The sequence below is a fragment of the Phyllobates terribilis genome, unplaced genomic scaffold (assembly GCF_046119375.1).
Source record: "Phyllobates terribilis strain yellow unplaced genomic scaffold, ASM4611937v1 Scaffold_11__3_contigs__length_659146591, whole genome shotgun sequence".
NCBI lineage: Eukaryota > Metazoa > Chordata > Amphibia > Anura > Dendrobatidae > Phyllobates > Phyllobates terribilis.
Genome location: NW_027362771.1, coordinates 547108763 through 547131829, shown reverse-complemented (window position 1 = coordinate 547131829; position 23067 = coordinate 547108763). Strand labels below are relative to the sequence as shown.

Genomic DNA, 23067 nt, shown 5'->3' with positions numbered 1-23067 from the left:
ACGAGAAAAGAGGAGAGTTGATGTCTGGCTGAGTAACTGCAAGCGGACACTGCCATCTGCTGGTCAAAGGCGAAAGTGAAAGTAAAGGAAGAATTACAGTAGCAGGGAAAGAGTTTAAAGATGACACCAGGCCAGGTGACACCTGTGTTGCACTTGCTAATTATAAAAAGTCCAGGCCGAGAAGAGGCAGTTGGAACCACAACCTGGATCAGGACAGGTGATGTGACCGTTAGGTTGGCTTCCAGCCACCATCGCCACAAAAGGGCCTGGTAGTGATCAGATGCCAGAGTAGGCCTGAACTGAGAGGAAGAACGGTGACCTGAGCTGATAGGAAGATCCGTGACCATAAGCAGCGCCAGTAGAAGATCCGTACCCAGCGCCAGTAGAAGATCCATGCCCAGTGCCAGTAGAAGATCCGTACCAAGCGCCAATAGAAGATCCATACCCAGTTCCAGCAGAAGATCCATACCAAGCGCCAGTAGAAGATCCATACCCAGTGCCAGTAGATGATCCGTACCAAGCGCCAGTAGAAGATTCATGCCCTGCGCCAGTAGAAAATCCATACCCAGTGCCAGTAGACTTTCCATACCAAGCGCCAGTAGATTTGTGCCCTGTGCCAGTAGAAGACTCGCACCCCATGCCAGTAGAAGATTCGTGCCCCACTCCAGTAGAAAACCCATACCCAGTGCCAGTAGAATATTTGTGCCCCACGCCAGTAGAAGATTCGTGCTCTGCTCCAGTAGAAGATCCATACCAAGTGCCAGTAGACTTTTCGTACCAAGCGCCAGTAGAAGATTTGTGCCCTGCTCCAGTAGAAAATCCATACCCAGTGCCAGTAGGATATCTGTACCAAGCGTCAGTAGAAGATTCATGCCCCGCACCAGTAGAAGATCCATACCCAGTAGACTTTCCGTACCAAGCGCCAAGATCCGTACCAAGCGCAAGTAGAAGATTCGTGCCCCGCGCCAGTAGAATATATATCAGCCAAGAGGAAAAACTTTTAAAATATAACCTTTATTAGATCCTTAAAATAATTAATTTTTTTGCACCTCCAATGTCCAATATAAACGGCTCATAAACCCCTATTGCATCATAGGCAAGCTCCCTATACACTAGAGGGAGTCAGCACAAAATACTTCTAACCTTATTGAGGACACAGTACACTAAAACAAGACACTGTGCAACCCTCTTATACATCCCATTGGAAGGAACCAGAAATATATAATGTCAATCTCATCTGGTCCATATAAAACTTAAACATAGTGATAAAAAACTATAAATAATATGTGTAGATCTCACCCATTCTCTTGTCCATGGGCATCCTCCAGGGTTTTTTTTCTTCCAGTTCAGTAATCGCCAGATATTAAGGATACATCTACCCTGTCGTGCCCCTGGTGATTGCTCCCGCCCTGACAAGGGCAGTACCCAAGTGTATCTATTACCCCCCAAAATGCCTCCCGACGCATTTCTTCCTCCTCAAAAAGGATTCATCAGGGGAGTGTAACTCGTATCTTGGGGAGCACTACAAAAAAGTGACTAAGTGCTATAAAGTGCTATGTGGTTCAAAAAATATATCATCTAATGGACCTCACAATAGTGAGTGTCCATTTTTTGTGGTACAGAGTACTGTTACCAGTACCACCTTCAAAAATGCAGATATGCAAAGAGAAAAGGGGGAGTAGAAGATTTGTGCCCCGCGCCAGTAGAAGATTCGTGCCCCGCGCCAGTAGAAGATTCGTGCCCCGCGCCAGTAGAAGATTCGTGCCCCATGCCAGTAGAAGATCCATACCCAGTGCCAGTAGACTTCCGTACCAAAGCGCCAGTAGAAGATTCGTGCCCTGCTCTAGTAGAAGATCCCTACCCAGTGCCAGTAGGAGATCCGTACCAAGTGTCAGTGGAAGTTTCGTGCCCCGCGCCAGTAGAAGTTTTGTGCCCCGTGCCAGGAGAAGATTCGTGCCCCGCACCAGTAGAACATTCGTGCCCCGCGCCAGGAGAAGATTCGTGCCCTGCGCGAGTAGACGATTCGTGCCCAGCGCCAGTAGAAGATCCATACCCAGTGCCAGTAGAAGATTCGTGCCCCGTGCCAGTAGAAGATTCATGCCCCGCGCCAGTAGAAGATTCGAGCCCCGCGCCAGTAGAAAATCCATACCAAGCGTCAGTAGAAGATTTGTGCCCCGTACCAGTGGAAGATTCGTGCCCCGCGCTAGTAGAAGATTCGTGCCCCGCGGCAGTAGAAGATTCGTGTCCCACGCCAGTAGGAAATCCATACCCAGTGCCAGTAGAAGATTCGTGCCCCGCGCCAGTAGAAGATTCATGCCCCACGCCAGTAGAAGATCCATACCCAGTGCCAGTAGACTTTCCGTACCAAGCGCCAGTAGAAGATTCGTGCCCTGCTTCAGCAGAAGATCCATACCCAGTGCCAGTAGGAGATCCGTACCAAGCGTCAGTAGACGTTTTGTGCCCCATGCCAGTAGAAGATTCGTGCCCCGCGCCAGTAGAAGATCTGTACCAAGCGCCAGTAGAAGATTCGTGCCCCGCGCCATGAGAAGATTCATGCCCCGTGCCAGGAGAAGATTAATGCCCGGTGCTAGTAGAAGAGCCGTACCAAGCGCCAGTAGAAGATTCGCACCAAGCACCAGTAGAAGACTCACACCTCGTGCCAGTAGAAGATTTGTGCCCCGCTCCAGTAGAAGATCCATTCCCAGTGCCAGTAGAAGATTTGTGCCCTGCGCCAGTAGATGATCCATACCCAGTGCCAGTAGAAGACTGTGACCAGATCCGAACCAAGCTCGTGAGACGATCCAGAGGACCGTTCCTGTGAGCCGTTACTTCCAGCGTAGACGTATGGTACAGGGTGTGGGTCGGGGCCGTGCTTCAGGAAATGAAGACGGCCAGTGCGACTAGCACACTGTATACCCAGTGACTCACATAACTTGCAGCCTAGCAGGAAATACTGGTGACCCTCCCTAGGGCCAGTGTAAAGATCAGAGGAGCTTACAGAGATTATGACAGGAACTGGCCTAGTGGTGAGAGTGACGCCCATTAAGTTGAGACATAAAGGCATTAATAGTCGTTTAACTACGAGATAACAAGAACAGTGTATGTAATAGAACGCTGCATAGAAACTGTATCTAGTCATATTGCTGTGTCATAATATACTGTATTGACCCTGATAAATTAACCCACCATATAGTGCTTACGTGTGTATGTGTGTGTGTGTGTGTGTATATATGTGTGTGTGTGTGTGTATATATATGTGTGTGTATGTGTATATATACCAGTATGTGTGTGTGTGTGTGTGTGTGTGTGAATGTGTGTGTATGTACATTGTTACACGCACGCCGCTAGGTTCAGATAGGGCGAGACGGGTTTCATGAATTCTCTGGAATCCTGGGGGAACTGTTAATCAGGGCGACCAAAGGCTGCAGCTTCTCTCAGGCAAACGATAGATTCAATTTCTGACCAGACACTTCTCGAGTCGACATCCTCCTGGTGGGTTGTTCCTCAGATACCACGGGTTCCTTGGTTGCAGGAGTTTCTTCTGCCACACTCATTTCTCGTACTTCCTCAGATGATCTTGGAACTGCCCTTGTAAGTTCCTGTACTTCTCTTGAATCGTCCATTTCCACCTGGTCTGGTAATTCTGCTTCTCCTGAGTGTCGATCAGTCTCTCCAGTGACTGGTGCTCGATCATCAGATCTGAATTGGACTTCATCTGTACTCCTTGGTGCAAACTCTGTAGCCTCGGGACTTAGTTCACTATCCCGACGATGGTACATCCCTCTCTTTGCCGGTCCGAGAAATACAACGGTGTGCTCTTCTTCATCGGAACTTTGAAGCTCCGGTGGTAGTGACCTTGAATCTGTGGTGGTCTCTTAGGCGATCTCGGTGGATGTCGGTCTGCTTCTGGGAAGTCTTGTTGTGGTGGGAGATTATCACAGGGTAGTAATAAATTCCAATGGACTATTCTGGTTTTCTTGTCCCCTCTTTCCAATCGGATTTCATACACCGGACTGTCACTGGCTTTCCTCTTTACGACCAAATACACCTGGTCTTCCAAGTACCAATAAAATTTTTCTGGATCACCTTTCTCACGTACGTTCTTGACTAGCACCCAGCTTCCCGGTTCCAATTCTGCTCCATAACATTTTTGACCATAGTACTCCTTACTCTTGCTCTGTCCTTGCGTAACCGCTTTGGACACTATGTTGTATGCCTCTACCATCCGTTCCTTCCATTTCCGAATGTACTCCGGATACGTTCAGTAAGTCTCTGACACCGGAGTATCGAACATGATGTCGATTGGCAGTCTTGGCGATCGTCCATATAATAGGAAAAAGGCATCGCTCTTTGTACAGTTATAGGCATGTACCACTTTTGACAGAGAACTCTTCCAGTCTTTCGTCTCATCAGCTGTTAAAGTGCGCAACATAGTCAATAATGTCCGGTTAAAACGTTCCACTTGTCCATTACCCTCTGGGTGATAGGGCGTTGTGTGGGATCTCTGAATTCTACAGTACTTTCCTAGCTTGGCAAAGAACTGGTTCTCAAATTCTCTTCCTTGGTTATGGTGTAACCTCGTAGGGAACCCAAACATCAAAGCAAAATCATTGAAGATCTTTTCTGCTGCTGTTCAAGCAGCTTTATTGGTGGTGGCATATGCTTTGGCAAATCGAGTAAAATGGTTCATCACCACCAATATGTATTCGTAACCACCCTTGCACGTCTCGAGATGTAAAAAGTCTATTGAGACCATCTCAAATGGATACGTAGTTTGGATGTTGCCTATATGTGCCCGGGTTGATGTTTTGGCACGTTTATCTTTCAGATACCCACACTCCTTGGTCACGTACCTTTCAATATCTCTCTGCATGTATGGCCAGAAGAAACGTTAACGGATCAAGTTGGTTGTCCTTTCTACTACCAGGTGTCCAATGTTTTCATGGAGTTCTTTGAAGACCAACCTACAGAATACTCTGGGCAGTACCAACTGCCAGTTTTGTCCTCCTTTATGATACAGGATACTGTCTTCACTGAGGTAGAGCTTCGTCCATTCTTTAACTAAAACAGATACTGCTGATGACTCATTATCTCTCTCCCGTTTACTGGAAAGCCAATTTTGGTCCACATAAAGTAGTATTCTACAAATTATCTGATCTTCCCGTTGTGCTCTATGGATTTTTCCTTTTGGCAGTTGTTGAATAGACAGGGGGTGATCTTGTTCTCTCGCTTTTATGGTGGTTTCCACTGTCAACAGACACCACAATGGTGTGTCTTCCGCTTGATAAGCTTGCACTGCATGGGTAGTGCTCTCAATTGCTTCCAGACTGACTTCCTCTGAGCATTCTTGCATGAACTCCTCAGGCTCTAGTGGCAATCTCGACAATCCGTCAGCATCCGCATAGCATTCTCCTGGCCTGTACTTGATGCTGAAATTGAAGTTAGCTAGTTCAGTGACCCATCTCTGACCCATTGCATTCAGTTTGGCTGTAGTAAGGACATAGGTTAAAGGGTTGTTGTCAGTGTATACCTCAAACTCTTTGCTGTAGTAGAGATAATCTCTAAATCGATCACAGATAGCCCATTTCAATGCCAGGAACTCCAATTTTCTGGACTGTAGATGGTAATTCTTCTCGGCATCTGTCAACGTTCTAGAACTGTAACCAATGATTTTCAATTTTCTGTCTTGATGCTGATACAGGGCAGCTCCCAGTCCAACTTGAGAAGTGTCACAATGAAGAATAAATGGTACGTTGAAATCAGGATATCCCAAGATGGGTGGTTTTACCAGGTAGTCTACTAGTTCTTCCAATACCTCCTGGTGGTCTGCTGTCCAGAGAATGGGCTGTTGGGACAAAACGTCGTTGTTTCTTTTAAGCCCGATCCTACCCGTGTTCTTCTTTCTCTCCGTGGGTGTTGTTGACTCTGTCGTTCCCCCCAAGAGGAGGTATAGCGAGGCGGCAATCCTGGAGAAGTTCCGAACGTATGTACGATAGTAGGAGAGGAATCCTGAGATCTGCCTCAACTCCCCGACAGTAGAGGGCCGCTTGTCTTTTAAGGCCAGTACCGGAGCGATTTCTGCTGGGTCCATTGTATATCCTTCTCTGGACACAATTTTCCCTAGAAATCGAACTTGCCTTTTGAACAGTTCACACTTCTTTGGGTCAACTTAACTCTGTGTTGTTGATACCACTGTAATATGGTCCTCGCGTGTTCAACATGCTCCCGGAAGGGTTTGCTGTGTACCACATTGTCATCCAAGTATGGCTGGCAGATACCGTCCCTCAATCCTTCCAAACAGGTCTCCATGCTCCTCTGAAACTCTGCTGGAGCTGAACTGAGCCCAAATGGTATGTGGAGCCACTCATATAACCTCCACAGTGTGATGAATGCTGTCAAGGGTCTACTGGACTCTTCAACAAACCATTTGGTTTGCAGGGATGATGGTTGGGCACCAGCCTACCTTGACTTCTATTAGGTCCATTGTATTCTGTGCTTTCTTTACTCTATAAATCACATTTTCCGCCACGGCGTTGGGTATGGCAAGTGATGTGGCAATTGCATCCACCACCAGCGTCCTTGACCTGTGTTTCGTGATGACCTCACTGATTACATTATAAACCAGGATAGGATCCTCTGCCACGTTCTGATCACTGGTCACGAGAAAAGGTACCAAAAGCTCAATGGTGTTGGTGTTCTTCGTGGCCCTCAATTGGAAATTCACTTCCACCCAGCCTATGAAAGGGATTTCGGTCTGGTTGACAGCTTTGCCGTGGAGTTCCACTGGTCCTAAGAGTTCTTTTAGCGACCGAAGGCAGGTATGTGGCAGATAGCGCCTTCTCCATTTAAAAGGCTCGCTTGGGCGCCTGTGTCCCACAGTGCTTTTACCAGGAGTCCATCTATCTGGCACTGTATAAAGCACCTTTCACTGATTAGGCTGATGAGGCTATCTTTATTGACCGAGGAATCTTCCTCCCAAGAGTACATCGTTTGACCTCCGCACTGGGCATTAAGTAACTGATGCCCCTGTCTCTCTTGCAGCTGTTGTAGACGGGAACACACTTGGGGATAGTACTGATGCAGCCGTTTTACCTCATGCGCTGTTCTGGGGTTTGGATTTGCTTCTGGGGCCTCCTCGGTGTCGCAGTTACCAGTCGCCCCGCACTGGCAACCTCCTGTCTTTTAACCCAAATGACCATGACCATTGGCATTCCTTGGCATAATGTCCTTCCTCACCGCATCTTAGACAGTGGACACACACCGTACCCTGATTTGATGAACCGCACGCTTCACAAGCCGGGTATCTTCTGTTTTGGAATCTACTCCTGGGTCTGAGGGATACAGATTCTGGCCTGGAACAAATTTTTCACCTCAATCAACTAGGCTCGCAGTTCTCCTATTACTTCCTCCCAGTCAGCGCTGGCGGTCCTCTCTTTTGTTGGTGATTTAAGGTTCCCTCTCGGAGGTGGCACTAGAGGGTCTCCATGATGATCTTTGGACTGGCCACCGGGGGTCTCCAACTTCAGCTGACTCATCTTGGTGATTTTAGGAGCAGAGCCTTTCTTTAACTTCTGTTCGCTCTGACTCCAAACTAGCTGCCTCATTCATTTTTTCAATTAGGACTTAGTCCAGAATGCCAGGATCTTCTAGGTACTGTTTCAGCTGCAACTTGATGTCTTTGCTGATTAACTCTATTCCCAATGATCTCAAGAACTTCTTCTGAACTAGTCCAGCATCAAACTTCTCCTCCGCTTCTACATCTCTGGATGCAAACAGTCTATCCTTCCGTTCAATTGCTCTGAACAAGAAACTTTGGGGTAATTCATTATTTTTCTGTGAGAGGTTAATGAGTCGGTGGAACAATTCTGAAGTACTCTCTTCTTTATATTGCCCTTTTAAAATCATCTTCAGCTGTTGCAAGGTCAATTGACTCTTCATTTCTAGCATACTACGGAGGTTCAGTCCTGGGCTGATTGCTTTCACCACCCCCTCGACGATCTCATCTTTCTGGTAGCCTTTCTGCAAGCCTGCATTGATCTGGTTCAACAAGTTCATATAAGACAGTTTCTCTTTCTGTTCACACTCTCTAATCTGTCCAAGGATCTTGAATTATTTCCTTATGGTGATTTGTGCTGTTAGAGAGGACTGTCTTCCTTATTTATCTAACCCGAGCAGGGTAAAGGTTCTGTCTGAGTCTGTCACCCATTCAGAGGTTTTGGTCGACTCCTGCAGGGCTGCTAGGGCTTTGAATTGTTCTTTCAATTCCTGTAGTTCTGTCTGCGGACGGAGATTCCCGCTTTTGGTAATTGGTGCCGCCCCTCCATCCTCCAACTTCAACCTGGTTAGAAACTGTGTTAGCTCCTGGAGGAACGTCCCCATGACGTCTTCAGCTTCTTTCTCCCCCAGCTCAACCATTTTTGCATTAATGGCAGCTAACAGTTGCCTGCGGTTGTGTGCTTTAGAAATCTGTTCTTCTGACATCTTTATATGTTCTGCTACTGTTCTCAATTCTTCACAGGTTAACTGAAGAAGCAGCTCACTAATTATCCAAATCCATTGCTGCTAGTGAGTTTTCTTTAGGGCTGGTCCCCTTTAACTGGTATAGCAGAGTTGAATTGAGGTGCTGTGCTGCTGTGTTTTTCCAGACACTTTTCCTCTTCTCCCTCTACAAGCTAATTCCCACTCAGGATTCCCCGTACGGGCCACCAATGTTACATGCACTCCGCTAGGTTCAGATCGGGTGAGACGGGTTTCATGAATACTTTGGAATCCTGGGGGAATCGTTACTCAGGGCGACCATAGGCTACAGCTTCTCTCAGGCACACAATAGATTCAATTTCTGACCAGACACATCTGACAAGAGTCTTTTTCAACAGTTTAACAGTGGAATTTAATCTGAAGCACAGCCAGTGCAATTCAGTGATATTACAGCCAAAATCTTCATTACAGTACAGTCTGAGTTTCTTGAGCAACTGGCTCCAGTAACAATACAGTAGTTTCTTCACAAGGCACAGTAACGTCAGTCTCTTCAGTAGCATAATTCAGCATAGATTAGATCTCTTAGCAGCATACTTCTATGCATACACAATCACAGGCTTTTCCTTCACAAGGACAAGGACACAATAGTACACAGCATTCTTTATCCTGCATGGAGATGGAGGAGGGGAGGGTTTGATGAGGGAGATGATCCCTGTGACACAATTCCTTCCAGTCCTTATCTTCTTGCTCGATAATACTCTGCATTGTTAGTTCAGGGAGTTTATCTGACCTGTGTTTAGTTTGTCTCCTGATCTGAATCCTATTCAGTTGCCTTCTGTCAGATCCAGATAACACACTAACTTTCTCTTCGGCTTCAGCCAGACTATAATAACAAGCTCCCCGCAACAGCACTACTTCTGCATGTCACGATATTATATATATAACATATACATAGATTTTCCTTTTTGTGTAAATTAAATACCACTGTCTCCTTATTGACTGTGCTGCTGTATCCTAGTAACCTGCTTACATATAGTTAAATTGCATTCTCCTATGAAGCCCAGCCACAAACTGGACTGGATAGGAGGACCAACATGGTGGCCATGGGGGACTTCAGCAGACCCCCGCGGCCATGGCAACCCATCACCACCCGACAATCATGTAGCAAGGGGGAAATGGAAGAATGGCGATGGGCAACTCTGCATGCTCAGCAAACTGGAAACTTAGCCATTTGATTGCCACTGCCAGTAATTGACAGGCACTTAAATGGTTAAACAGGAGCAATAAGGGCTTGTTCCAACCATTTTTACATGCAGATGCTGGCAGTGTAATACAGCCGCCATCTGCCAGATATGGTTCAGGCTCAGTTACTGATCCCACTCCATATTCTCCCTGTGACCATATGATGTAATTTTACGTGACGTGGGGTTGTCTCAAGTTCTTAAATAGGAGGAATTTTTAATTTTGCAATGTAAAATTCGCTTTCTAGTTTACCGACCACCCTGCAGACTCAGGGTGGCCACTTAATCTAGGTAAGAAAAGCGTGGCACAAGCAGGCGCTTTGCTTTAGATCCTGCCTGTGCTGCTGTGAAGCTGGCCAGTTCTTTGGTCTGGCAAGCTTCAGGGTCCTCGTTCTTCTCCCTTAACGACAAATATGCCTCTGCTAACAGCCTGGGAGAGAGCACTGTTTGGACCAGTCGTGCAACCATGCCACTGGTCCAAACTGTCAATCTTCAGCATTGTACCACCCTCCACCACTTACATGTCATTATCAATTGCTGAAAATCTGTCAAAGTTCAAACTTTTTTTTATAAAATTTGAAATTATTTAACCTACATCGAAAATAAAAAAAATTGAAAACACTAGAATTGCATTTTTGGCTCATTTGTTTCGACTCCGAAAAAAATGGGACTAAAAAGTGATTAAGACGTCATATGTACCACACCCTGTACCACTAAAAACTATAGATTATCCCCCAAGAAAACAAACCTTTATACATCTCCATCAACTAAAATGTGATGGGTCTTAGAAAATGTCAACACAAAGCAAAAGTTTGTAAAAGAAAATAAAAAATAGATTTCTTTAAAAGCAGTATAATATATATATATATATATATATATATATATATATATATATATATATATATATATTTAGCATTGCTGTAATGATACACATCATGTTACCAGGTCATTCTTATCCCACAATAAAAGCCGCAAGAACAAAAAAAAAAAAACACAAATATTGTCCCTGCCATGAACCAGCTAATGATGAACACCGCTATTGGTATAATAAAGGCTACTTACAAGGTGCGAGCTGAGGAGCATGGTTAACATGCACATCTTTATGTTGGACTTTCTTTCAGTGTGTATATCCATGGAACCTTCCATGTCCATCAGAAATACAGCGATCTGCAGAGATATGGATAAAAGAGGGAATGTTAGAGCTTATAGGGGACCTGTCACCTGATGAAAAGTGACCAGGTTTTGTTCTTATTTTATTCCTGCTGCTCCCCTGAGTATTCCAATTTTTGTACTGCATAAATCAGTGCTATGGCTCCATAGATATGGGCCTTTTCATTTAGTGCTCATTTTATGGCCTTTACCAAGTGGGCGTGGTGTACAGGCTGCTTTGCATTATTTCACTGTAAGCACCGCTCCTTGGAAAAAGACTATAAAAATTAGCTCTAAATCAAAAAGCCCATATCTTGGGAACGGTATGATGAATTAAAAAAAAAAAACTAAAAAAATGAATACTCAATGGAGCAGCGGGAATAAAGTAAGAGCAAAAACTGGCCACTTTTGACCTGGTGACAATTCCACTTCAAATGGCAGAATGCATTGCCTACACCACTTCCAAATACCTTATGCAGGAACCCTAATCAACATTTCCAAACTACTTTTTATTCCCCTCCAGATCATCTTTTATCGTCTTATAGTGATAAGCATTCTTTAAAGTTGTAGACTTACAACAGCTTGGGAGGCAGAAGTTACACATCACTACTATACACAGGCCAATGACTGCAAAAGGCACGGCAGACAATCTAGAGCTAAGAATAGGGGTATGTAATAATTACCAAAATAAAGCACATCACTTACTTTCTGCTTATTTAGCTCTAAAATGAAGGGTTTACTCCATATCCAAATTCCATTAGTAACTGTGCCTGGGCCAGGTTTCCAATTAAAGCCTTTCAGTATCTCATCTTCTGCTCCTAGATCAAATGTCTTAGTTTTCTCCTAAAAAAAAAAAAAGAAAATACTATGTGAATAGAACTTTTTTGAATTATGTTGTCACACGATCCAATGTGCTATGTAATCCAAACACATAATTCTCTAAGCCAGGAGTGGGCAATTACCTCCCCGTGGGGCCAAATGAAAGACCATGACTGTTGTGGAGGGCCAAACCAATAGGCTGAAATTAATTCTCCTCCAATATTAATATTAACATATATTGATTATAATTATTTTATATTAATATTCACTGTATCACTTAATATTGAGCAAAGTTGAGTATGCTGATATCCCCCTAATAATATTGCACAGCCTCCCTATATGTCATGAGCCCACATACAGCCCCCTACATACAGGATGAGCCCCTTATATACAGTATGAGCCCCACATAGCCCCCTTATATACAGAATGAGCTACCATATAGCCTCCTATATACAGTATGAGCCTACACACAGCCCCTTATATACAGTATTGTATAAAGTGTGAGCACCCACATAGCCCCCTATATATAGTATGAGCCCCCACATAGCCACCGGTATACAGTATGAGCCCCCACATAGCCCCCGGCATACAGTATGAGCCCCTACATAACCTCCTATATACATTATAAGCCCCCACATATCCCCCTATATACAGTATGAGCCCCACATAGCCCCCTATATACAGTATGAGCTGCCATATAGCCTCCTATATACAGTATGAGCCCACACACAGCCCCTTATATACAGTATTGCATAAAGTGTGAGCACCCACATAGCCCCCTATATATAGTATGAGCCCCCACATAGCCCCCTGTATACATGTGAGCCCTCACATAGCCTCCTATATAGTGTGAGCCCCCCACATAGCCCCCTATATATAAAGTAAGAACCCATGTATAGCCTCCTATATACAGTATTAGCCCCCACATAGCCTCCTATATACATGCAAACATCCCTTTCCTCTTTACTCTCTCTACTTGCCCTCTGTTTCCACTGTTTCTCACTACTTCACACAACCCAGCCTGACACTACAGTCCTGCTTAGCAAAAGCCATGTACTCGTTCTGCGGTTCCTTGTCATTTTTCCCATAAGGGTGCCAGTATGGCCGGTACTTATGTTACACTCACGCCGCTAAGTTCAGTTAGGGCGAGACGGGTTTCATGAATTCGTTGGAATCCTTGGGGAACCGTTACTCAGGGCGACCATAGGCTGCAGCTTCTCTCAGGCACACGATAGATTTAGTTGCTGACCAGACACATCTGACAAGTCTTTTTCAACAATTTAACAGTGGAATTTAATCTGAAGCACGGCCAGTGTGATTCAGGGATATTACAGCAACAATCTTCATTACAGTACAGTCTAATAAAGCAGGCACAGTAATGTCAGTCTCTTCAGTAGCATAATTCAGCACAGATTAGATTTCTTAGCAGCACACTTCTATGCATACACAACCACAGGCTTTTCCTTCACATGAACTCAATAGTACACAGCATTCTTTATCCTGCATGGAGATGGAGGGGGGGAGGGTTTGATGAGGGAGAAGATCCCTATGACACGATTCCTTCCAGTCCTTATCTTTCTGCCCGATAATACTCCACACTGTTAGCTCAGGGAGTCTATCTGACCTGTGTTTTGCTTCCCTCCTGACCTGAATTCTGTTCCCTTGCCTTCTGTCATATACAGATCACACACCACCTTTGTCTTCGGCTCCAGCCAGACAGTAAACAACTTCCCCACAATCCCCCTGGGGCTCTGATAAACACCCCCTGTCTCCTGTGACTGTGTTAACCCCTCTAGTTGCTGGATGCTTCTGGAGAACAACATTTCTTGTCTCCTGTGCTTGTGTTACTTCTAATAGTTGCTGGATGCTTTTGAAGCAACAGCACTACTTCTGCATGTCACACTTATCTTCTCTTATGCCGACGCTCTGGAATTCCCTCCCGGGGCACTTTACTCATTTCATGTACTCAGTCCTGTTTAGGCCCGTTACCTTCAAGAGTTATAAACTCTGGGCCTTTCTGCTAGGGACCCTCTCCCAGGACCCGTCTCCGGTAGATCACTATGTCTCTTAGCCACTTCTGCTCTGGATCTCATTAGCTCTTTCCTTTCGGTCTCCTCTCGCTTATTTGTACCCACACTGTGGCACTGCTCACTTTGGACCTTAGGTCTTCTTGCTATGTAGTCCAGGCTCTATTTGCCTTCCTGACAAGAAAACCATCACTTCCCTTCAACTTAGCCCCTCACACTCTGGGGTAGTCACTAACATTAACTCTCATTATCCCTATTGTCAAACTACACACATTATCAATATTGCTAACATCTTTAACGAACGCACATCACAATTCACATTATACATCACAGTTCACATTACACCACATAACATTAAACTTGTTTCTTCAAGAGGGAACGTGGGCAACATGTCTATCTCCTTACACTGCGGTCCGTGGACCACTGTTTCTGCCCTTCAGTTGTTCCAGTCCGTGGGCCATATTGGAGCAGCCAGAGGGCCGGATGTGGGCCATGGGCCGCAGTTTGCCCAGCTCTGCCCTAAGTCCTAGCTATAAAGACATGACTGTATGCCCATGTATCTGCATTCACAGTTTTCTCTATTGTTTTTCTCTGTATGCAATCTAATGTATAGAATGCATGCCAGCAATATTAAATGATGACACTAAAGGTCTCTTTTAAAGTATAGACAGGAAAAGTTATACAAAGAGCTTAAATAGTAACCATCATTATAATTTAGATTTCATAAATCAATAGTGCACATGAAACTAATAAACTGTGTAATATATCTTATCAGAGAAATCTGCTTCTTTCTCTCCCTGGACTGATCTTTCACTCTCACTTCAAGGGTAAAATCTGTACAATCCATATTTAGTGAAGACAGATTTTCCTATTACTAAAATAGGAAATGACAGTTTGTGCTTTTAAAATTGTATGGAGGAGGAGGAGCTAGAGGAACACAGACATTCTGCTGCAACCCTCCTGAAATGACCATATAGTCGTCTGTAGAACTTTGTAGTTTCATAGTTTTGAAAATAGACTTAAAGGGGTACTCCCATCTCCAAGATCCTATCCCAATATGTAGCAGATGTAATAATAATAATATTAGCAAATACCTCCAATTAGAATTGTAGTATAGTTCTTCTAATTAGCTATGTAGCTTACCCCATGTGCAGCGCATCGCAGTAGCTTAGATATCCATGGTTATGACTAATTAACTGTCACTATCACTATATGAGTGATCATAACCATAGACATCTAAGCTACTGCAATGCCCTGCACATGGGGTAAGCAACATATTGTCACGGGTGTGTCAGAGGTGACAGACAGTCGCCCTGCAGTTGGTTGCAGGAGATCTCGACGTTTAGCATTACAGACATCTTCTTCTACATCTTACAGACAGGCTGCACAGGCTATCTCTGGAGGTGAATGACCTCCGTGATGATGTACAGCAGCAGCAGCGGTTACAGGTAGCCAATATGGGGGTCTCTGCAGGTAGGCCTGTCCAGCCTGAACCCAAAGTTGCCCTTCAGGACAGGCTTTCTGGAGGTAGGGACAAGATTTTTGTATTCAAGGAGGCCTGCAAACTTTATTTTAAACTTCGTCCCTATTCCTCTGGAAATTTAGGAGCAACGGGTTGGAATTGTGATCTCTCTATTGCAGGGAGATCCGCAGGCATGGGCGTTTTCGTTACCGCAGGACTCGGTTTGCCTCCAGTCTGTGGAGGGGTTTTTCGGGGCTCTGGCCCTCATCTATGATGACCCTGACCGAGTCGCCTTGGCTGAGTCTAGGCTACGTCGCCTTCAGCAGGGAAATCGTCAGCGGAAATGTACAGTTTGGAATTCCGTAGATGGGCAATGGATTCCAAATGGAATGACTCAGCCCTTAAAAGTCAATTTTGTGAGGGGCTTACTGAAAGGTTGAAAGATGCCTCGGCTGTATATGAAACCCCTCAGTCCTTGGAGGCTGCCATGTCGTTGACCATACGTCTTGATAAACGCATTCGTGATAGACGGGTGAGACCACGTTCTCCACGGCCTTCTTGTCGGGGTTGTGTACCTCTGCCGGGGGAGCGGTCTGGGGTTGAGCCAGTACTGGGGGAGGTGGGGGAACCCAAGCAGTTAGGGGGTGTCTGTACATCATACATCTCCCTGCAGATTCGCAAGAAAAAAGGCGTATGTTTTTTTGTGGGAAAAAGGGACATTTTGTTGGGACCTGTCCTTCAATTCCTAAACAAAAAGGAAACTCGATTAACTCTTGGTAGTCTGGAGCTGGATAAACAAGGGGTGCATTTGTGGCCAAACTGCAGTTCCCGCTTTGTCCTCTCAGCAGAGGTGGTGCTAGAGGGCAAAACCGAGAAAATTTCTGTGTTTGTTGACAGTGGAGCTGGAGTCAGCATGGTTGATGCTGAGTTTGTGAAAACTCATGGTCTTGCTTGCTGTGCTTTAGCTGAAGCTATTTCCATCTTTGCCATTGACTCGGCGCCACTTGTACAGAAAGCAATTACTCAGCTTGTACATAATGTAAAATTGAGGGTGGGGTCAGTTCATTGTGAAATAATCCCTTGCTATGTTCTGGACAATCTTCCCACACAGATTGTCTTGGGAATCCCTTGGCTTGTTAAACATATTCCGTTGGTGGATTGGCAAGCCAGGGAGATTATTGAATGGGGAGCGTACTGCCATAAGAACTCTTTAGAGATTTCCCTTGCTACTGTCTCTACAGAAAAATTACCTGCTTTTCTGTCTGGTTTTGAGGACGTTTTTTTCTGACAGTGGGTGTCAGGATTTGCCTCCTCATCGTGCTTATGACTGTTCTATTAACCTGAACCCCGGAGCTAAACTACCGAAGTCCAGACTATATAATCTTTCTGGCCCTGAGAGACAAGCCATGAAGGATTTCATTGCGGAAAGTCTGGAGAAGGAACATATCAGACCCTCCTCTTCGCCCGTGGTGGCAGGGTTCTTCTTTGTGAAGAAAAAAGATAGCGGTCTAGGTCCCTGTTTAGATTTCCGGGAATCAAATCAAATTACCATCCGTGATCCATACCTTCTTCCTCTGATACCTGATTTGTTCAGCCAGGTTGTGGGAGCTAAGGTATTCTCCAAGTTGGATTTAAGGGGAGCCTACAACCTGCTTGAATCAGAGAAGGGGACGAATGGAAAACAGTGTTCAATACCCCGGAAGGGCATTTCGAGAGTCTGGTTATGCCTTTTGGTTAGACCAATGCACCTGCGGTATTCCAGCATTTCATAAATTATATTTTCCATCATTTGGTGGGGAGGTTTGTGGTGGTCTATCTAGAGGATATTTTGGTTTACTCACCTGATTTTTAGACTCATCAGGGGCATGTTAAGCAAGTGCTCCAGATATTAAGGGATAACAAACTTTATACCAAACTAGAAAAATGTGTTTTTGCTGTTCAGGAGGTGAAGTTTTTGGGGTACTTGTTGTCATCTTCAGGTTTTCGGATGGATCCGGAGAAGATCCATGCAGTCCTTGACTGGGAACGTCCCGAGAACCTGAAGACTCTAAAACGTTTTCTGGGATTTAGTAATTGTTACTGGAAATTCATCCAAAATTACTCTGTTGTAGTGAAACCCCTTACTGACATGATTAAGAAGGGGTCTGATTTTTACAAATGGTCAGATGCTTCCCTTCAGGCTTTTGCTTCCTTAAAGAATCATTTTGCCACTGCACCTATTCTCAGTCAACCCGATGTTTCTCAACCCTTAGACCTGCCTGTCACCACCCTATCACCCCCCTGTGACCGCCCTGCAGATCTTCACACTTGGTGAGGATTTCTACAGTGCGGTCACACTGATCTGCACTCTGCTGGGCCTTGTAATGCCACAGAATCTTCTGTGACACCACAAGACCTTCTTCTCACCTGCTCCAGTCGCTGCTGCTGCTCCGGCCTCCTGCTACGGTCTTCTGGGTACTGGGTCTCCAGCTCTGTGTCCTGCTACGGTCTCCTGGGTCCTGGGTCTCCTGCTCCGTGTCATGCTGCTGCTGTTCCTGCTTAATAGCCTCCTCCAGAACCTGCCAGCAGCTCACGGTACACTGAAGGACCTGCCGACGTCAGCGTCGCGTGACCCGTCACATGACTAAATGACGCCAGCGCAGGTCCTTCAGTCCACCGCAATCTGCCGGGCCATCAGAGGGAAGGTTTATTATTTTTTTTTTTATTTTATTCTTTTTTTTACAGGTTCTATGGTACCCGGGTCCGTACCTTTCCTCCAGACCCGGGTACCATCGGCATATTGAAACGCTTGGATTCCGCATGTACAGATGCAGTGATGCGGATTACATGCGTTCCAATGCAAGTCAATGGCGGCAAAAACGCAGCGCTTCCGCAAAATAATTGGTAGCGCTACGTTTTTTTCCCCAGCGGAAATTTCCGCAGCATGTGCACAGCACATGCGGATTATCATTGGGGAACATGGCAGGCCTTCTACCAAGCGTTTTTTAAGCGTTTCTGCTGCGGAATTGCCACTGCAGAAACGCTTAAAAAACGCATCGTGGTCACACAGCCTAAGTAGGATTTTTTGATCCCTCCTCATCCACCCCAATCCCCCTCTACCCCTCCCCCCCTCCTTTTACCCCCTTCCCACCCCAATCCCCCTCCCCCCAGTTTTTTTTTTTTTACGTGCATCCTGCAGCTGCCAAGCGCTGACCAGTGACTACGTCACTGATCAATGTCCGTGCTCGCTGCTTTTCAGGACTTTTTTCTGTCCATGTCAATTCTCCCCCCCCTCCTCAGTTTGCACCACCTCCGTGCATGCATCCAGCAGCCGCCGAGAGTTGATCGGTGAAGCAAATCACTGATCAGCGCTCGCTACTTTACCTTTTTTTTCCAACTAACCTTTTTTCTTTTCTGGAGGGCGGTCACGCTGTCCGATTGTGCGCCGTGCTGGGCCTTGCGGTGCTACAGAAGCCTGTGACACCACAATCACCGCTCCTGCTCCAGAAGATATCTTACAGAAGACATCTTACAGAAGACATGTTACAGCCGACAACTGTAAGTAGGATTTTTTGATCCCTCCTCATCCACCCCAATCCCCCTCTCTCCCTTCTCCTCCTTCCCCCCTTCCCATCCCACTTTCTCCCACCAAGTGCTGATCATTACTTGATCAGTACTTGATCGCTCGACTTTTGTCCCTTTTTTTTTCCGTGCTTTCTGCAGCGGCCGAGCGCTGATCAGCCTGCGTTACTGTCCGCAAAAATCAGAGAGGCCTCCCAAAGACCCTAATTGGACAGCTGCTCAGAAGGGGTGAGAGCAGAGCCTAATGTAGCAACCACCTGTTGGTGGTCAAGTACAAGGACAAGAGAGATGTCCTTCTCTTGACCACCATACATGGTGATGGCAGCACCCTCAGCACTGTACGAGGTTCCACTACACAGATCGTCAAACCAGACTGTGTAGTGGGGTACAACAAGTACATGGGGGGAGTTGATCTCTCTGATCAAGTCCTCCAGCAGTACAGTGCTTTGAGAAAGGCCAGGATGTGGTACAAGAAGCTGGCCTTGCACATCATACAGATGGCAATGCACAACGCTTTTCTTCTGTCACAATGTGCAGGCCAGACTTCTACGTCGTACCTTCACTTCCAGGAGGTAGTGATCAAGGCCCTGGTATTTGGCAGTGGTGACGGAGCGGGCCCCAGTACTTCTGGAACTGAAGGATCTCGAATTGTACCAGGCCAGCATTTCCCGGGGCAGATCCTGAGAAGGACGAACGTCCGAAATGCGCGTCGGGGCTGTATCACATGGTGCCTTTCATTTACTTGGACCAGTAATTCAGGTATTTAATATTTGCCCCTTTTGCATGGGTTTGAGATGGACTGTGATTGTGTTTTGGACACTATTTCCCAGGCGCTATCAGCTAGACTCATATATGGGAGGTGTACGTGTACATTTCTACGGTAATTATCCAGCATTATACATATACTGACACATTTGAGGTGTACACCCCTGGAGTGAGCATTATCTCCTCCTGTCTATGGTTCACACGTGAATTGTATAGGCTACAATCAGTCATCACCCATGCATTTGATGAGGTTTTGGCTACATATGTAGTTTGCATCCAAATATTCTATGTTTTTTCTTGTTACTGCTGGTCCTAATTGAGAAATGATTGAATTTCTGTATTTATGTGTACTACCAAAGATTTTTTATTTTCTATCTGGCATTTTGTTACGGTCATGCTGGTGCATGTAGTGCCACCTAACCCTTCTACTTCATAATAAAGGTTTTTTATACTGATTAAATTTAAGTTTCCCTTTGACTTGTTATTCGGATGTTCTCCTGCTGTACAATATAATTTTCCGAATGGTCTGCCATTCTACATGGGTCCGTATAATCAGCACAACATTATATGTAGACCTGACAAAATTGTGGGTCTAAATACTAGGACTAATATGTGCTGTTGCATTCAGTGTGTCGTTTGTAAGAAGCTGGCCTTGCACATCATACAGATGGCAATGCACAACGCTTTTCTTCTGTCACAATGTGCAGGCCAGACTTCTACGTCGTACCTTCACTTCCAGGAGGTAGTTGTGACGCCCAGCTGCGCTTGGTATCACAGATCCTAGAAGGGTGTATTGATGGATTCCTCCACAAGAGGCCCCCATAACCATTCACACATCTCCACCTTCCACCTCAGACCACCAGAGGGAGCCCGTTAGGGATAGATAAATAGGGAAGGTGGAGCCAGGCAGTTCAGTCTGTTGAGAGAGTTCCTGCAGAGTGAGACACAGAAACAGGTCAGTCTGCAGTGGAGCTCAGTGATTCAGCAGTTCCTCTGGAGAGTTCAGTTAGTGCAAATCTGAATACAGAGTTGAGTTCAGTTGAGTCGTAGATCAGAGAAGTGAGCTTAGGTGTGCCGGCTCCATAAGATCGGTGAAGTACGGCACGCTGCCGTTAGTGTGAGTAGCCTAGCGAGGGCCTGAGTAGACCGAAAGCGAGTGGAGAGTTAGTACATAGGGGGCAGAGGAGCTTAACTTGCTCACCCCGAAACAGTTGCCGGACACCGGGTCCGAAGCTTACCGGGATCTCCACGACCCAGTCAGATATAACCGGAATCCCTGGAGAACTACAAGTCCCAGGATCGCTAAAGTGCTGATACGTAACAGAGCCAGGAGACACATAGGCCCGCAGCTAAGGTGCGTGTACTCCAAGAAAAGGCCCTACCACAAGGTCAGCCAGCGCAGGACAGAGACAAAGTTAGGCCTAGCTCCAGGCAGGTCAGAAACTTACTACGCAGAGGCAAGAATCAGGAGGCCCTACACCTGCTCATTGGGGAGGATCCTGACATGCACCCTTCACCCTACAGTGCTCTGGGACGTGCCTGAATTTCCATCAGTAAAAGGTACTGAAGTGACTATCGTGTCTGTCCCTGTTCTTGCTCGGACCCGGCTGGGTCTCTCTGTCCTGCATTCCCCCGTCATACACTGCCCTGAGGCCTAGCTCCACCTGTGGGGAGCCATACCATCGAGCTGCCTTATCACCGGCCTCAGTGGACTGCGCAGCGCTGGTGATCCTCACCAGAAGCCACAGGTGGCGTCACGAACTCTTTTATAAATTTCACAAAACACCAACGCCTTTTTAAAGAGGGACCCCAGGGTACGGGCCCGGGAGCCGACCACCGCGACATCCCTAAGGCCAGGCTAAAGGCCCGGGTACCGAGTCATCCCCATTCCCCTGGGCTAGTCATAGTGATCAAGGCCCTGATATTTGGCAGTGGTGACGGAGCGGGCCCCAGTACTTCCGGAACTGAAGGATCTCGAATTGTACCAGGCCAGCATTTCCCGGGGCAGATCCCTCACAGAGGAAAAAAAGGTAAGTCACAAAAGAAGTGCCGAGCGTGTTATAAAAGGGGAATACGCAAGGACACCATTTATCAATGTGACACCTGCCCTGACAAACCTGGCCTGTGCATGAAAGAATGCTTCAAAAGGTACCATTCTTCCATGGAATACTAAATTAATTTCTGACGTATGACAACCTGACGAACACTACACAACTGACTTAGTGTTCGTCAGGTTGTCATACATCAGTTGTGTGGTGTTCGTCAGGTTGTCCTACACAACTGACATATGACACTACATTATAACATTCAAAAATCAGGTATGAGTTACAAAAAGGGGGCACTTGTTGGGCATTTCCACTGTTTAGGTACATCAGGGGCTCTGAGAATGTGACATGACACCCGCAGACCATTCCATCAAAGTCTGCATTCCAAAGCGTCACTCCTTCCCTTCCGGGCCCTGACATGCGCCCAAACAGTAGTTTTCTCCAACACATGGGGTATCAGCGTACTCAGGAGAAATTGGACAACAGATTTTGAGGTCCACTTTCTCCTGTTAGCCTTGTGAAAATATTTTTTTTAACATGTTTGTGGAAGAATTGTATTTTTTTTTACTTTTCACAAGTCAACGTTATAATTTTCTGTGAAGCACCTGGGGGTTCAAAGTGCTCACCACACATCTAGATAAATTCATTGGGGGTCTAGTTTCCAAAAAGGGGGCACTTATTGGTCATTTCCACTGTTTAGGCACATCAGGGGCTCTGAGAACGTGACATGACGCCCACAGACAATTCAATCAAAGTCTGCATTCCAAAGCGTCACTCCTCCCTTCCGATCCCTGACATGCGCCCAAACAGTAGTTTTCTCCAACACATGGGGTATCAGTGCACTCAGGAGAAATTGTACAACAGATTTTGTGGTCCACTTTCTCCTGTTACCCTTGTGAAAATATGTATTTTTTAATTTTTGTGGAAAAAATATATATTTTTTATTTTCACAAGTCAACGTTATAATTTTGTTTGAAGCACCTGGGGGTTCAAAGTGCTCACCACACATCTAGATAAGTTCATTGGGGGTCTAGTTTCCAAAAAGGGGGCACTTGTTGGGCATTTCCATTGTTTAGGCACATCAGGGGCTCTAAAAACGTGACATGACGCCCGCAGCCCATTCCATCAAAGTCTGCATTCCAAAGAGTCACTCCTTCCCATCCGAGCCCTGCCATGCATCCAAACAATGGCTTTCCCCCACATATAAGGTATCAGCGTACTCAGGAGAAATTGCACATTAACTTTTGGAGTCCAATTTCTCCTAGTACCCTCGTGAAAATTAAAATATTGTGGCTAAAATATTGCTTTTGTGGAAAAAAAATTATTTTTGTTTTTTCACGGCTCTACGTCATAAATTTTTGCAAAACACTTGGGTGTTCAAAGTGCTCACCACACATCTAAATAAGTTCCTTAAGGAGTCTAGTTTCCAAAATGGGGTCACTTGTGAGTGGTTTCCACTGTTTAGGCACATCAGGGGGTCACCAAATGCGACATGGGGTCCTCTGTCAATTCCAGCGAGT

General features: G+C 45.8%; 1 protein-coding gene across 2 annotated transcripts in view; it reads right to left on the bottom strand.

The window, feature by feature from the left end:
* LOC141165319 (RING finger protein 112-like) overlaps positions 1–23067 on the bottom strand; it is a 231376-nt gene that overhangs the window by 67021 nt on the left and 141288 nt on the right. For both annotated transcript variants that reach the window (XM_073650918.1, XM_073650917.1), the window contains exons 4-5: positions 11574–11711; positions 10782–10886 (exon numbers count right to left, since the gene is read on the bottom strand). In XM_073650918.1, coding sequence (XP_073507019.1) covers positions 10782–10886; positions 11574–11711 — 243 coding nt within the window. The remainder of the gene's footprint in view (positions 1–10781; positions 10887–11573; positions 11712–23067) is intronic.